Raw genomic sequence first — 13,290 nt, 5'->3', positions numbered from 1 at the left:
ACAATTTACAAGATGCACACATGTCGTTCAATCTCACTTGAGATTGCTGAGAGTGGAACGAGTGAGGCTGTTTAAAAAGCCTTTTTCCATTTCTTCGAACTCGGCATTTGCAGTCGCAAGGAACTTCTCGTTTTCCTTTAGCCTTTCACTGAATACATGGTACTCTTGCTTTGTATCGTAAATCTATTTGTAAGTGTTTTGTTGTTGTAATAGAAAAAACGAACGTTTTCCCATATTTTATCGATTGAGTCCAAAGCGTTTAAAACACTTTTAGTCTCCGCCTCATCAAATATTTCGTCTAAGTTTTGTTGTCGAAGCCAATTCCGTTTTCCTTCAAAATAACGCTGATCCTCTCCCATAAGACTTTCGAAGATTTGTTCTTTGTCGTGCAAAGTTTCGCCCATTCTCCTTTTTGAATTTCGCTTGGTAATCTTTTTTATTAGGTTTTATTATTATCTTCTTATTATTTTATTATTTTAAGGTTTTTCTTTGTGTGTATAGTTCGTTTTTTTAGTAAAAAATGGTTAAATTATAAATTCATTTTAATATAATTATTTTAATTATAATTTTTAATTGAATTTTTTAAAACTCATTGATTTTTATGATGATTAGTTTGCCTTAAAATTAATTATTAAAACAAATGTAAATTAATAATATACGTTAATTAAGTTTGATTGGAATTAAATTATAGTTCAGTTTTTTATTATTTTAATTAAAACTAAACTCTAATTACGATTAAGAGTCGTTTTGCTTCAAAATCTAAATTCCATGTCTCATCTTCTTCTAGAGAGAAAAAATCTTGCATAAGCTTGAGCCGACCTTTCCGGTTCTTTTCCAAAACGCAATAATCCACGTCAGACTCGAAATCACTTTCCCCGATTGAAAAGAACGATTTTTGATTTCCAAAATATAATCCACTCACCAAGTTCATTTCATTCGCATCAAAAACCCTTTCCTGCACTTTCCCATTTTTGCAAAAGCTGCAAAAACGAACAGTGTCGTAATTATATCCATGACTTTTCGCTTTGATTTCTTTTTCAAAAACAAAACCAAAGACATCTTTTTTCTCATTTTCGATGATAAAACAAACCCCTTTCTTTTTATCAATTGAATAAATCAAACTCTCTTTATTCCACCCCTCAACATCACTGTCATACAAAATGTCCATTATAATCCTTTTTACTTTTTATTAATTAGTTTTTATTATAAAAATTATTAAAATTATTTATTAACAAATAGCTTTATATAGTATTACAATACTATTATATATTATACTATTAATTTTAGTTTCTTCAATATAAAAAATAATTAGATTAATAGTAAATTTAAAATTGAGTTTTTTGAATTATTTGAATAATTTTGACGTTTTCAAATAGTCTCTCAACTATAGAAAATGTTACAATTATTCATATCTATCTGTACTTAAAGATTTAAAGTACTCACACTTACGAATACTTGACAACACATTTACACATTTGACATCTAGTTTTTGTGATATTTATTTAAAACTTTATTTTACAATAAAGTTTTAAGAATGAAATCTAGTTTATTTTTTTATATAAATAATATATTTTACAAAATAAAAATACAAGAAATTAGAATTTTTTGTAAAATGTGAATAAATTCAAAACTTTTTCATTAATTTTGAAATAATTAAATATATTATAAATACTAAATTAAAAATTTAAATGTAGTATAACATCATCCAATGATTTTGAAATAGATTAGCATTGAAATAGTTGACAGAACCATAGACACAAAACTTGTAAATACAACAACATTTTTCCCAAAAAAGATTCCAGTGATTTGCATTATGAAGAGAGCAACAACAGCCAAACATGAAGTGATTGGGAATAACAAAACGGAGTATCCCCTGTTAATGATTCTATTCCAGACTTCGTCACACTTTTTTGAATTAAATGTGAGACTCACAATTTTAGCAGACTCTCTTTTAAAGAATGTGTTAAGAGATAACTCATTAAGGTTATACATCACTTCTGGTAGTATTAAAGTATTGTCTACCATCCATAACACGAGCGAGTTCGTGGAATAAATTTGTAACAATAAAGTGAGTATCAACAAAGAAGAGAAACACAGTGATAAAATGGCCAACTTGATGTTCCAAGTCTCTTCGAGTATTTTAGAGAAAAGACGGAAGAAGACTTTGAGTGAAGTGACTGTCGTCGTAAATGTAAGTAACATCCCAGTGACTTGTTTATTTACAAACATAAATAAAGTAGATGTTAAGACCACAAGTACTAATAATCCGGAAAATAACATTTTTCGTGATGCAAGTTTGCGCTGTGACACACACTTGTCTTTAGCTGTACCAATATAGTGTTCGTAGTCGGAATATTTCTGTGGGATAATTAAATGATAGTCCGATTGAATGTCTTCCAACTCATTGAGGTCTTCCCAATTTGTAATTTCACATTTTCCATAACAATTTGTGATTCGAATTGTTTTCACGGTACTTGGAAGGGTGACGTTGTGACAATCGCAGAGAGTGACTTCTTCTAGACCAACAATGTTCTTCAAATTCAAATTTTTGTTCGTCGACGTCACATTGATGTGTGTGAACAAATACTTCGCAAAGATCTTTTCTTTCACTCGGTTGGTCTCAAACTTCTCGGAGTTATTAAAAAAGTCGAAATTGTCAAATTCAAATTTCTCAGTGAAGGCGCAGTAGTCGTCAAATCGATTCACAAACACCGGGTGTTCAAAAAAGTTCACAACTATGTGACAACTTTTTGAGAGTAAAGAAACTGTTTCGTATTGCAATTCTTCAATATTGGAATTCCATATCACAACTACTCGGGTTTTCACAGAGAGCAACTTGATAGCTTCTAAAACATCTTCTGTACATTTCTTCATGTGAATATAAAGAATTTTAAGGTTGAGAGTAAGGAGATGAGTCACAACGGCTCTCACTTGTATTCTTCTTGCTTTGATGTGAATAGACTGAATGTCCGCGTGGAGGAACTTACTGAAATGATCCAAATTGACGATTTTATACCCGTAGAGTCTGTCGCAATTTGAAAATGGATTGTCGACGTACTCAAACTTGAATTTCCCTTTCTCGTGGTTTTGGTCGTTCAATTTGATAGTTTTGATATGTGGGAAGAATGAAGAAGCCTGTTCTACAGACTGTAATGAGACTGTCAGTGTTTCGATATGTGGAAAGTACTTTTGAACGATTAATACCGAAGTGTACACATCATTCTCGTCATCCCATGGATTCGTTGGTGCTGTTTGACATGAACTCTGGCAAACATGTGAAACCAAAACAAAATTCTTTAAGTCGTTTAAATGGATGTATGGTATAACAAATGGTAACATTCCTTTATAACTCTTTACTTATGGCGTTTCAAGTTTAAATATTGCAATTTTGGTGTTTGGCGAATCAAAAACAATGTGGACTTTACACATGGTTGAACAAATCATTGTCTAAACTATATATTGTAGTTTTTTAAATTATAAATTATAGTTTATATCATGTTCGGTTTTGTTCTTGATGGTTTTTATTGAAAACAAAGAAATAAAAAAATTTTCCAAACAGTCAACCTATTTTTTGTTAGAACACTGACATGTTGAAATGGGTAAATGTATTATATAATATACTATTTAAACTATTGATCGACATTTTAAGTAAAGATCATCTTCTGTTCTACTTGGTCAAAAAAATAGCCGAATTTCTCATTTGGAAGAACTGATATTTCATTGTTGAACTTTGCTTGAAGAGAAACAATTTTTATATGTTTATGGTGATGATTGGGGAGGTGGGTTTGGTAATACGGAACATGTATGTGGTCCTTACTATATATTCAAAAGTTTGTTTGATGTAATACGTCAAACAAACATACACAACAAGGATTATATACTAATTGAAAAAATAATTGGTAATAATTAAATATTAAGGTTATTTTATATGTTATTTCATTGATTTATTGAATTGTTGTTGTTTAATTTAATATGCAAATAAGTTCTAATTTGTGTTTTTAAATATCTTTTTAAATCTTTATAGTATACTATTACTATAAATAAAATAAAATTTAATTAATATAAAGAGTTAGTTTATCACTGGTTTAAACGTATTTTTACCATATTTCATATTTATTTAGTATAAATATATTTAATCTATATAATAATAATCAATTTAATTTTGTGATTCTATTTGTCCACACTGAACTGTACATGAAAATCATCTAAAGAGGTGGGACATTTGACAATAATATGTAAACGTTAAACAACTACTAATTCGGGAGTATTAAAAAGAGAAAAAAGAAAAAAAATTGCGAAAGGGTTGAGAGAAACTGTGATATTGTATTATGTCTGGCGATAATTTAGTTGGGCAAATGGTCCAGCTCGTGAGCACAATTCAAAACAATCTTTTCAAGAAACAGTATGGCCCAGTTAAGGCGCCACTTTACAACAAACGCCCCGGCAACAGCACTACAATAACCTACCCAACATCGTTGGACGAGTTTTCGTTTAGTTCTCGTCCAATTAGCAACAACGCGTTCCACCTCGAAATAAATGAAGAAGTCGCGCACAAATTTACCGACAAACTGCAAGCGCATGACTGGGACGAAATAATAAGCCAACTCGATGACCAAAATCACAACACACCAACGCCAACACTCGCACATCAAATACTCAAAATGTATTACGCAACAAACACACGTCCTTTTCCAATCAACCTTTTCATCGCCCCTTGGAAAAATCCACAAACACAGTTACATTATTTGTTGTCCTTTGCGTTCGACGGAGATTTGTTCCCAGACGTCATTGAACCAATATGCTCAATGTACTCTCTTTCAAAAATAAGTGTCATTGGGACAATATACTGTATACTTCAATGCAACCCAGCAGCATTTCCGCTCGTTGCTTCGATAAATTCTCCACCAACAATCATTGCGCTTGGAAAGTATTTCCACTTCCTTCTTTCGTCAAACAACTTCCTTGAGGTCGAAAAAATGCTCCCGTTGTTTCCTTCGGCAACCGCAGCGGCTTTGAAAAACGAAATTAACGCGTCACCAATTATGAAGAACGCAATTGTCAGATACTTGTCCTCTTCAAAAGCACCACTGGACTCATTCAATATGCTTGGCATTAAAACGCTCGACGGCGTTTTCATATCGCTTTCCCTTGTGAAAAACAATGTTGTATCAATGAAAGGGTGGGCAACTGCTTGCAGGTGGGCGAAGGAGATTGTACGGTGCAACGAAGATGAAATTCGTGGGTACTTCAATGAAGATTTGGCAAACCGAGCGATTGCAGCGTTTTCTGTCGAAACAGGAGAGTTGATATCAAAAATAGAAGTTGTTGAGATTCGGACGTTGTTCAATTCGATTGGAGGGTTGTCGAAAATGAGTAAAATGAATGGAAAGAAAGAGTACGAATTGTTCATTAAATTGATTTTGAACAGTTGCGATAAAATATTCGAGAACGAAGAAGATGCAATTTTTGTGGGGGACATTGTGGGGGACATCATCGAGGAGAGTATCTTGCCTGTCCACTTAATTGTACATTTACTTAAAAACGTGTATCAGTCGTTGCAACGGCCTGGCACCCAATTTGAGTTTGGTGTCGCTGCACTGAAAAAGTTCTGGAGAAAGATGCGGCAATGGAAGACATATGGCAGAATGGTTTTAGAAAACAAGCGTTTAATTTCCAAACACCAAGACATCATCAAACAAGTTGTGATGCGGTCGGAAACAATTCCGTACGTCACGAACGAGGAAGTTTCTCAACGGGTTTCAGAATTAAAAACATTATCAACCGAGGTTTATCAGTTAATGAAGAGCGTGTTCGAGTTGTTCGAAGATAATTCCGTCGCTGCTATCAACCAATTTGTCGCGTACAGCAAATCGAAAGCGATCACTGGAATCGCTGACATCATTGTGTACATGTCGTTAGCCAAAATTGACTTGCTTCCCCGTTTTCTCGAATTGATTGACGGTCACCACAAAGTGCTTCATTCTCAGTTGTGGAATTTTGTCGTTGGAGAATTGGATCGCGTGATCAAGCGCCTTCTGTCTCAACAACTAACCCCAGTCGATGCCGTGGTTTTACACCGCACTGGTGTTATAATGGGGAAAGTGACATTGGGCAAAAATCGTCCCATTTTGACAAAGCGGTTTGATCTGAAGTATCTTTTACGAGACTCATTAAGTCACACGTGGTGCTGCGACTTTGTTTTCTTTGTCATTCAAATCGTCAAAGAAGCTCGTGGCGTTTTTACGCGGCAGAATCCATGGTTAGTCAAAATCCTCATGACGCTCCGTGCCGTGTACGATGCTATGCCACCATCGACGGCCATTTACGGCGAGCTTCACAAGCTTTTTGTACAATTTCCATGTGACTTAACTATTGAATTGAAGAATGAGGAAAAACGTGTCATTGCGACGAGTGAGATTGCTGGTGAATTGTTGAACATTGAAGCTATTGTGAAGCGTGGAGTCACACAGAAGTACGTGGAAGCGTACTATGGGCGTCGTTTAACCACCCCGATGTGGACGGATTCCAACTTCCCAACATTCTTCCCCTCTTTTTTGATCACTGAAGTATTTGGCCGTTCCGAATGGGTTGTCATTTTTTCACTCATTTACGAGATTTTTTCGGTGAAATTTTCAGAGAAAAAAGCCCAGTCAGTCGAAAGTGTTGTTTCTTTGCTTCGGTTGACTGTGATTCGAGATACAAAGCGTTCGCCTCGTGAGATTGCAAAAAGATGTGTTTTGAGTTTTGTGGCGAAGATGGGGCGGATGGTATTTTTGACCCAAGCGACGGGGGTGATCTCGAAAATTGTCAAAACAGAACTTGATAAGTGGAGATTGGGCTTTGACGAAAAGATGCGAGAGGGTGATATAAATAGCGCCAAAAAGGAGGAAATTTCATTTGGCGTTGTCTGTCACACGCCACAACTCTTTGAAAAATGGGTCATTGCGCCATTTGAAGAATTTTGTGTTGCGAAATTTGTCGACGATTGTATGAAGACAACGACCAGGAGAGTCGTTGAGGAAATTGAGAGAAGAGACACTTTACCCTTTGACGATAAGATTAATAGTTACTTGACACATCCACAGATGATTGCCAGAACTGCACTATTACCAAGCCAACAAATATTGTACGACTTTGAAGAAGTTGAATGTACACTTTACGGTAACTTACCAGCTAAAAGAGAGCACCAGCTGTTTAAGAAAATCGAGATCGGTAAAAACAGTGACAGCGAGTTGGAGGCAATTTCCAAATCACTTGACATGGAATACAGCTATGGGTTGTATGCATACTGTTTCTTGGATGAAATGATCGAGGAAAAAAAGGCGTTCGATGAAAACGTGTTGAGTGGGCACTTGTTTGGAGTGACTTCAAGATCGGCCTCACTGGTAAGAGCACTCGACTCGTTGTTTGAAGGACTCTTCTGGGTGTTGTTAAAAAATAGTCAAGATAATGAAATCACGTCGAAAATACGCGGAATTGTGGAGTATTTCCATACTCAGTTTGTGAACGGAGAACGCGATGAAAAGGAGCAAAATGCGTTCTTTACGTGCGTTGGAAGGTTTATGAAAAACAGCGAGCCCAAGGGCATGCCCGGATTTGCGTATAATTGGGTCGATATGATCACTCCATCGTTTATCGTCAATCGTGTCGAAAATGCACCAGAGAAATTTACGGAATTGACGAAAAATTTACTGCAATTTGTCTCAAACATCATCGGGAATGAAAAGGATATCCCACATTCTATTCTTGTTTTCTACGCGTCTGTGTTGAGAATAGTTGCTGTTATACGGCACGACTTCCCAGAATATTTGGCTGAATACTTTGTTGACTATCTTGAGGTCATCCCATATAGGCTTGGACAGCTCAGATCATTCGTTCTAACTGCAACACCCCCTGGTCTCAACTTCTCTGTCAACATCGCGTTCAACGAAAACGAATGTGTACACGTTCCACCCATTATTAAATCGAAGTTAGCGTTTGCAGCTGAAGGAGAAGTCGACGCGTTTATATATAGTGGAGAGGAAAGGTTGCTCCCATTGATTCTCGAAAAAGTGAAATGCGACTACCTGAGACTCGCAACGTACCTCGCTCAAAAGAGAGAAGACAAAATTCACAGTGACTCCATCTCGCAATTGCTCTATTACTTGGTGTTCAATTTGGATGTAGCAGAGAGAGATCTTATGCTCAATGCTATCGTAGACAATTTGAGATTCCCCAACTCACACACGCTGTACTTTTCTGTTATTATACAAATGTTCTTCTCGGCCAATGAAGTCCTTGCAGAACAAATTACAAAAATCCTAATGGAGCGCCTATTGGTATCGAAGCCACTCCAAGTTGGTGTCGTTGTCACAGTTATTGAGCTCATCAACGTTAAACGGTACGACCTGACGAACAAGGACTTCTTCAAAAAATGTAAAAAGCTCTGTTCCTTACTCGGCATACACTAAACAAAAATATACACGTATGAATTCATTTTCAAGTTTGGTTCCGCTGTGCAAATAATAATAAAAGTTACCACACGAATTTCAAAATAAAGCAAACACAATAAATGAGTTAAAAAGTGAGTTAATCTTCGTGTTCTAAGTTCTGGTTTTCCTTGTAACTGTATGAGAAGTTTGTCTTGAGCTTTCTGTAATAGAAGCAAGCGAGAATCATCTGTCCAATTGCGTATATAGCGAGCAACGCAACGCCGATGAACCCACCAAGGCAGATTGAAATGATCGAGCTGAATTCTTTGATGCATGTATGTCCCGTTGCAAACGCTTGTGGGTATGCGCATTTCGAAGCGTCCGAAGGGAGTGTCTTCCATCCTATTAATTAGAATAATTAACTAAATAATTCAACAAACCGCAACAATGGAAACGGATTTCCCACGATTGGATTGTAGCACTCATCATAGCGTCCGAAGATGCCGTAAGCCCAAAAGAGACCATCCCAAAAATGCCTTCTAACATGAACCAAATGATTAAAGAGACCAAAAGAGTCATGAAGTAGAGCATCATAGACCATTGGCGTTCAAGTAAAGACCCCACCATCCCTAATGAGCCACTCATCATACACACCGCACCAGCTACCATTAAATACACACACGACGCTTTTATAAAATACAACATCATATCAGCGTCTTTCGACTCTTCACTCCGATTAAACGTGTTGATGTTCTTCGTCAGAACTACTGAAAAGACTATCGCCGCAAACCCGATACCCACATACACTCCACTTAAAATTGTGACTGCTAACGATGTTTTATCTGGCATCGATTTTATAGTACTATTTGAGTTCGCTTCTTTTGTCGAGTGATTTTTCTTTCACCTATCTCTTCTGTGTTTTCTTTTGATAATGGAAATGGTTTTTTAGTATAATAAAATTATAGTTATATATAGTTAAATACACACTAACACGGTGTGAGTATAATTTACTATTAATTAATATAATGTACTATATTTCTAGTTTTTAAGATAATTAGTTTAGAACTACTATTTATAATACTTTTATTATATTATAACTAAATTAAAAAATAGTAAGTTATAGAAAAAACAAATTAAAATTTAATTAGACAGGAAAATGAAGTTGAATTTTTCCATTTGTTTTGTTGTTTTGTTGTTTTGTTTCCAATGAATAGAAACAATAAAAATACTATTTGAATTGAGTCAACTCTTTTAAATTCTTATTATTATGTGTGCTACAAAACAATAGTAATGTCCATCAACTCTGAAACGCTAATGGACAGTCCAAAGTCGCGACACCACCCGTCACACTCCGACACTAGTCTAATACTATCTCCAGACACATTTCCATCTCAATTGTTAATTACAAATCAGTCGAAAGAGTATTTGGAATATCCTTCACTTACAATAGTTACTGCAAGTAACCCTGTTAAAGGTCATAAAGAAGACTTTAAACCAATACCACCGAAACCAACTAAAACCCCTCCATCGCCTCGAAAGGTTATTAAACAACACACAAAACCAATTTCAAAGAGAATCATCGAAACTAATGAGTTGGCAAAAACACCACAAAACACACTCCCCCATGTCATCTTAGAGATTCCTACACGGTCCAAATCAAATATCGGCGAAAAACCGAACTATCAAGCTCCTAAGCCACAAAGAAAGTTTCTGGTCGTCGACTCTCAAACGAAGAAAATACGAAGAAGAATCCAGTCGAGATCTTTCATGTTTGTCGACGGCGTTCCTCTTAATGTTAAACCACCTCTTCCACTCTCAGAAGCGTTTGTTACGCAATGCAAACACACAAATTACTCCGAAAAGCCCGTCAATGAGAGGAATATCCCAACAGTAACAATTAAAGCAATTCCACCAGCTGAAATACTCAATGACGGCATTGTAAACACAGACGCTAAATTACTCCCGGACTCTACTTCCGTGTTTCCAACTGCAGAAAATAAGACTCAGAAAGTACCGAAAATGAAGGGAGAAAGGAACTTCAAGAACAATTCCCTTGCTATCACAACACACCCGATGTTCAGGTACCTCAAAAAGAATCACCAAATACTTTCAGACGCGTTGAAACTGAACGCGTTGTTCTTACTTCCACCAGCTTCCTCAATTTCTGATCTGAAATTGACTCCCGGGTTCATATACACGCACTTCATTTTACTCGACACAGAAACCCTAAAATTCACAACTCTCACACAAATCCCGGGTTCTATAAATGACGGCAAAGTTAAGGTGTATATGTCCGATGTGAAGGACTTCGTCGGCACTGATTTCGAAGACTTCCGCGACGTGTTAGAATTCGTGCAAGAAATTGCAACGTCATCGGCTGGAATCTACTCCACACGAATCACGGGAATCGACACGTATAATGGACAAGAAGGAAAATTACTCTATGTGATGAATATAGAAAATCCATTATATCAACATGGATGCAGTTGGGCGTGGAAATTAATGGATGGGTACGCTCCATTGATGTTCAATGAGAACACTATAGAACTCTCACTGGACTTGACCTTCGAGACTATTAGAAGTGGGATACCTGGCATCGAAGAACAGGAGAAGCTCTACCAGAAGTCGCCCACCGAGAGTGTCTGTGTCTTATTTGCGCCGCCTCTTGATGATGAGAGGAAGAAGGAGCTTTTAAATGTCGTTGAGAAGCAAAAGGGGGTATACAAGAGGGTTTACGAAATACGTGAAATTAAAGAGGAAATCGACAGTTTTGTAGCGAGCTTTCCTGAGATGGTGAATGGAATGAAGTTGGAAGAACGGAAGAGTGTTATTGATAAATATGTGAAAGAGGTTGTGGGAACGCTACGACAGAGAAAAGCGATAATTAATGAAGATAGGACTTGCGCTATTGTACTTAACCGAGCGATCTCTACAAGGGTATTTCCATATATCTGGCCGCCAAGCATTGAAGTGATGGAAGGAAAACAAATGAAAGAAACTGAGGAGGATGCGCGAATTTCTTCTCAAATTTTCGACCATCAATTTATGAGTCCTGAATTGTTGGATGTTGAATTTGATGAGAACAAAGCGACTATTCCACTGAGTTATGCGATCAACTGTTTGAAACAAATTGATTCGGTTAGAACAGCACAAGACAAATTGGCGTATATCTACGTCTCATTAAAGGTACTCGAGATGACTATAGTCTATGTCACTGGAAATGTCTCTGGAGACACTTTTGTGCCTATTCTTATTTACGCATTGTTGAAAGCAAATCTCCCCCATTTGGCCTCGACTATCAGTTTCGTGTCCACATTTGCGGAAACAACACACGGAGCCCATTCTTGCTACTTTTGCAACTTTGTAGCGGCAGCTTCTTTCATTAAGGAGTTGACTGAAAAGTCGTTCCATTTCGAAGAAGATGGGCTTTATACACAATTCGTCCAACAAAGTAAGGATACCATCAATTTCACTGTTAAAAGACTCTGCCCTCCAATTAATCCGTCCACTCTGTTCACTTTATTCGACTTCAACAGGCCAGACGACTCCTTTGTGACACTCTGCAAAATGCTAAAGGCATCAGCAGACAATTTCCCAAGAGAAGAGATTCCCACTCTTCTGGGACTTATAGCTTCACTCTATAAAGAAAATTGCAAGCTAAAAAAACAGGCAGAGGAAGTCAAGAAGCTCATGGAGAAACAATGAACATATTTGGAAATATAATTAAACCCTTATTTATTGTATTTAAATATACGTGGAGACTCTATTTATAACGGAGTCTAAATGTTCATTTCTTTGTAAAAGTGAAATGAAAAAACAAATTAGATTCCGTTATAAACAGAGTCTAGTTCCACCAAAAAGACCTAAAAGTGAATTACAAGTCTTCTCTTGCCAACAGCATTTTCATGAAAGGATGTTCGTAGAATTGTTCCCAAGAGAGTCTTTTGGCTTCATCGAAGACGATGAGTTTTTTAGTCAAGTCGATGATTTCCCTATAACTCTCAGAGGCCGCTATTTTCCTTGGGAATTCGACCTCTTTTTGTTGTCTCATGTTAGTGAAGAACTCATTCTTTGTAGCTCCGAATGGATATTTTGACGCAGCAAGTCGATATAAACAGACTCCTAAGGAATATAACTCTGACTTGTCTGAGTACTCCACTCTCTTTAACAACTCTGGTGCAGCGAAGAGTGGGGTGCATTTGAATGTGACCATTGAGTCGACGATCGTTCTTCCGAAGCCGAAGTCGGTCATTTTAACGATTGGGTAAGGTTCATGTTTTTTCAATAAGAAATTTTCGAGTTTGATGTCTCTGTGGACAAAGCCTTTGTCGAAGTGCAAGTAATGCTGGACGACAGCAATTTGCTTGAAAATGGACATTAACAAATTGAGAGGAAGGTAGAGCCCTTGTTGAGCATAGGAGTCTACATATGAATCTACATTGCCTCCATCACAGTATTCCATCAACAAGAAGCCGTTTGGCACACGCAATAAAGTGACTAACCCAAGGTTAAATGCCATTGAAATGTTTTCATGTGCAAATCCATAGAACTGCACCACATTTGGATGGTTCAGTAATTTCATTATTGTTGCGTCACGTAAAAGTGTTGGTGACTTCTCATCAACAGACTCTTTTAATGCACATATAACACCATTAGTTGTTTGCACTTTCATCACTTTGGAGAATCCACCTTCCCCTAATTTACAGAGTGGAGTGACGTTGTGGACATCAAATGTCGGTATCTGTGTGAATGTATGAACAGCACTCACTTCCTCGCTATTAAGTGCCTCAGCCATAGTTTTTACATTATCCTTTCATTGAGTATTATTATTATTTTATAATAATAATATTATATAATAATATTATAATATAATATATAT

General features: G+C 36.6%; 6 protein-coding genes across 6 annotated transcripts; 2 read left to right on the top strand and 4 right to left on the bottom strand.

The window, feature by feature from the left end:
- Window positions 1-33: 33 nt before the first annotated feature.
- Window positions 34-404, bottom strand: EIN_371340 (hypothetical protein; the record flags this gene model as incomplete). Its single annotated transcript, XM_004259445.1, has 2 exons — window positions 34-183; window positions 225-404. The coding sequence occupies 2 exons, from the start codon at window positions 402-404 to the stop codon at window positions 34-36; spliced, it is 330 nt and encodes a 109-aa protein (XP_004259493.1).
- A 1,297-nt stretch (window positions 405-1,701) lies between these two features.
- EIN_371330 (hypothetical protein) lies at window positions 1,702-3,339 on the bottom strand (the record flags this gene model as incomplete). Its single annotated transcript, XM_004259444.1, has 1 exon — window positions 1,702-3,339. The coding sequence occupies one exon, from the start codon at window positions 3,337-3,339 to the stop codon at window positions 1,702-1,704; it is 1,638 nt and encodes a 545-aa protein (XP_004259492.1).
- Window positions 3,340-4,328: 989 nt separating this feature from the next.
- On the top strand, window positions 4,329-8,450 carry EIN_371320 (CCR4-not transcription complex, putative; the record flags this gene model as incomplete). The annotated part of the gene is made up of 1 exon (XM_004259443.1): window positions 4,329-8,450. The coding sequence occupies one exon, from the start codon at window positions 4,329-4,331 to the stop codon at window positions 8,448-8,450; it is 4,122 nt and encodes a 1,373-aa protein (XP_004259491.1).
- Window positions 8,451-8,568: 118 nt separating this feature from the next.
- Window positions 8,569-9,260, bottom strand: EIN_371310 (hypothetical protein; the record flags this gene model as incomplete). The annotated part of the gene is made up of 2 exons (XM_004259442.1): window positions 8,569-8,813; window positions 8,852-9,260. The coding sequence occupies 2 exons, from the start codon at window positions 9,258-9,260 to the stop codon at window positions 8,569-8,571; spliced, it is 654 nt and encodes a 217-aa protein (XP_004259490.1).
- Window positions 9,261-9,725: 465 nt separating this feature from the next.
- EIN_371300 (hypothetical protein) lies at window positions 9,726-12,116 on the top strand (the record flags this gene model as incomplete). Its single annotated transcript, XM_004259441.1, has 1 exon — window positions 9,726-12,116. The coding sequence occupies one exon, from the start codon at window positions 9,726-9,728 to the stop codon at window positions 12,114-12,116; it is 2,391 nt and encodes a 796-aa protein (XP_004259489.1).
- Window positions 12,117-12,285: 169 nt separating this feature from the next.
- Window positions 12,286-13,206, bottom strand: EIN_371290 (serine/threonine protein kinase ULK3, putative; the record flags this gene model as incomplete). Its single annotated transcript, XM_004259440.1, has 1 exon — window positions 12,286-13,206. One exon carries the CDS (start codon window positions 13,204-13,206, stop codon window positions 12,286-12,288), a length of 921 nt encoding a protein of 306 aa, XP_004259488.1.
- Window positions 13,207-13,290: the final 84 nt, after the last annotated feature.

This window comes from Entamoeba invadens (genome assembly GCF_000330505.1).
Source record: "Entamoeba invadens IP1 unplaced genomic scaffold scaff_1105074726357, whole genome shotgun sequence".
NCBI lineage: Eukaryota > Evosea > Mastigamoebida > Endamoebidae > Entamoeba > Entamoeba invadens.
Note: the sequence above shows the minus strand (reverse complement) of the source record. Positions and strands in the feature narration are given on the sequence as shown.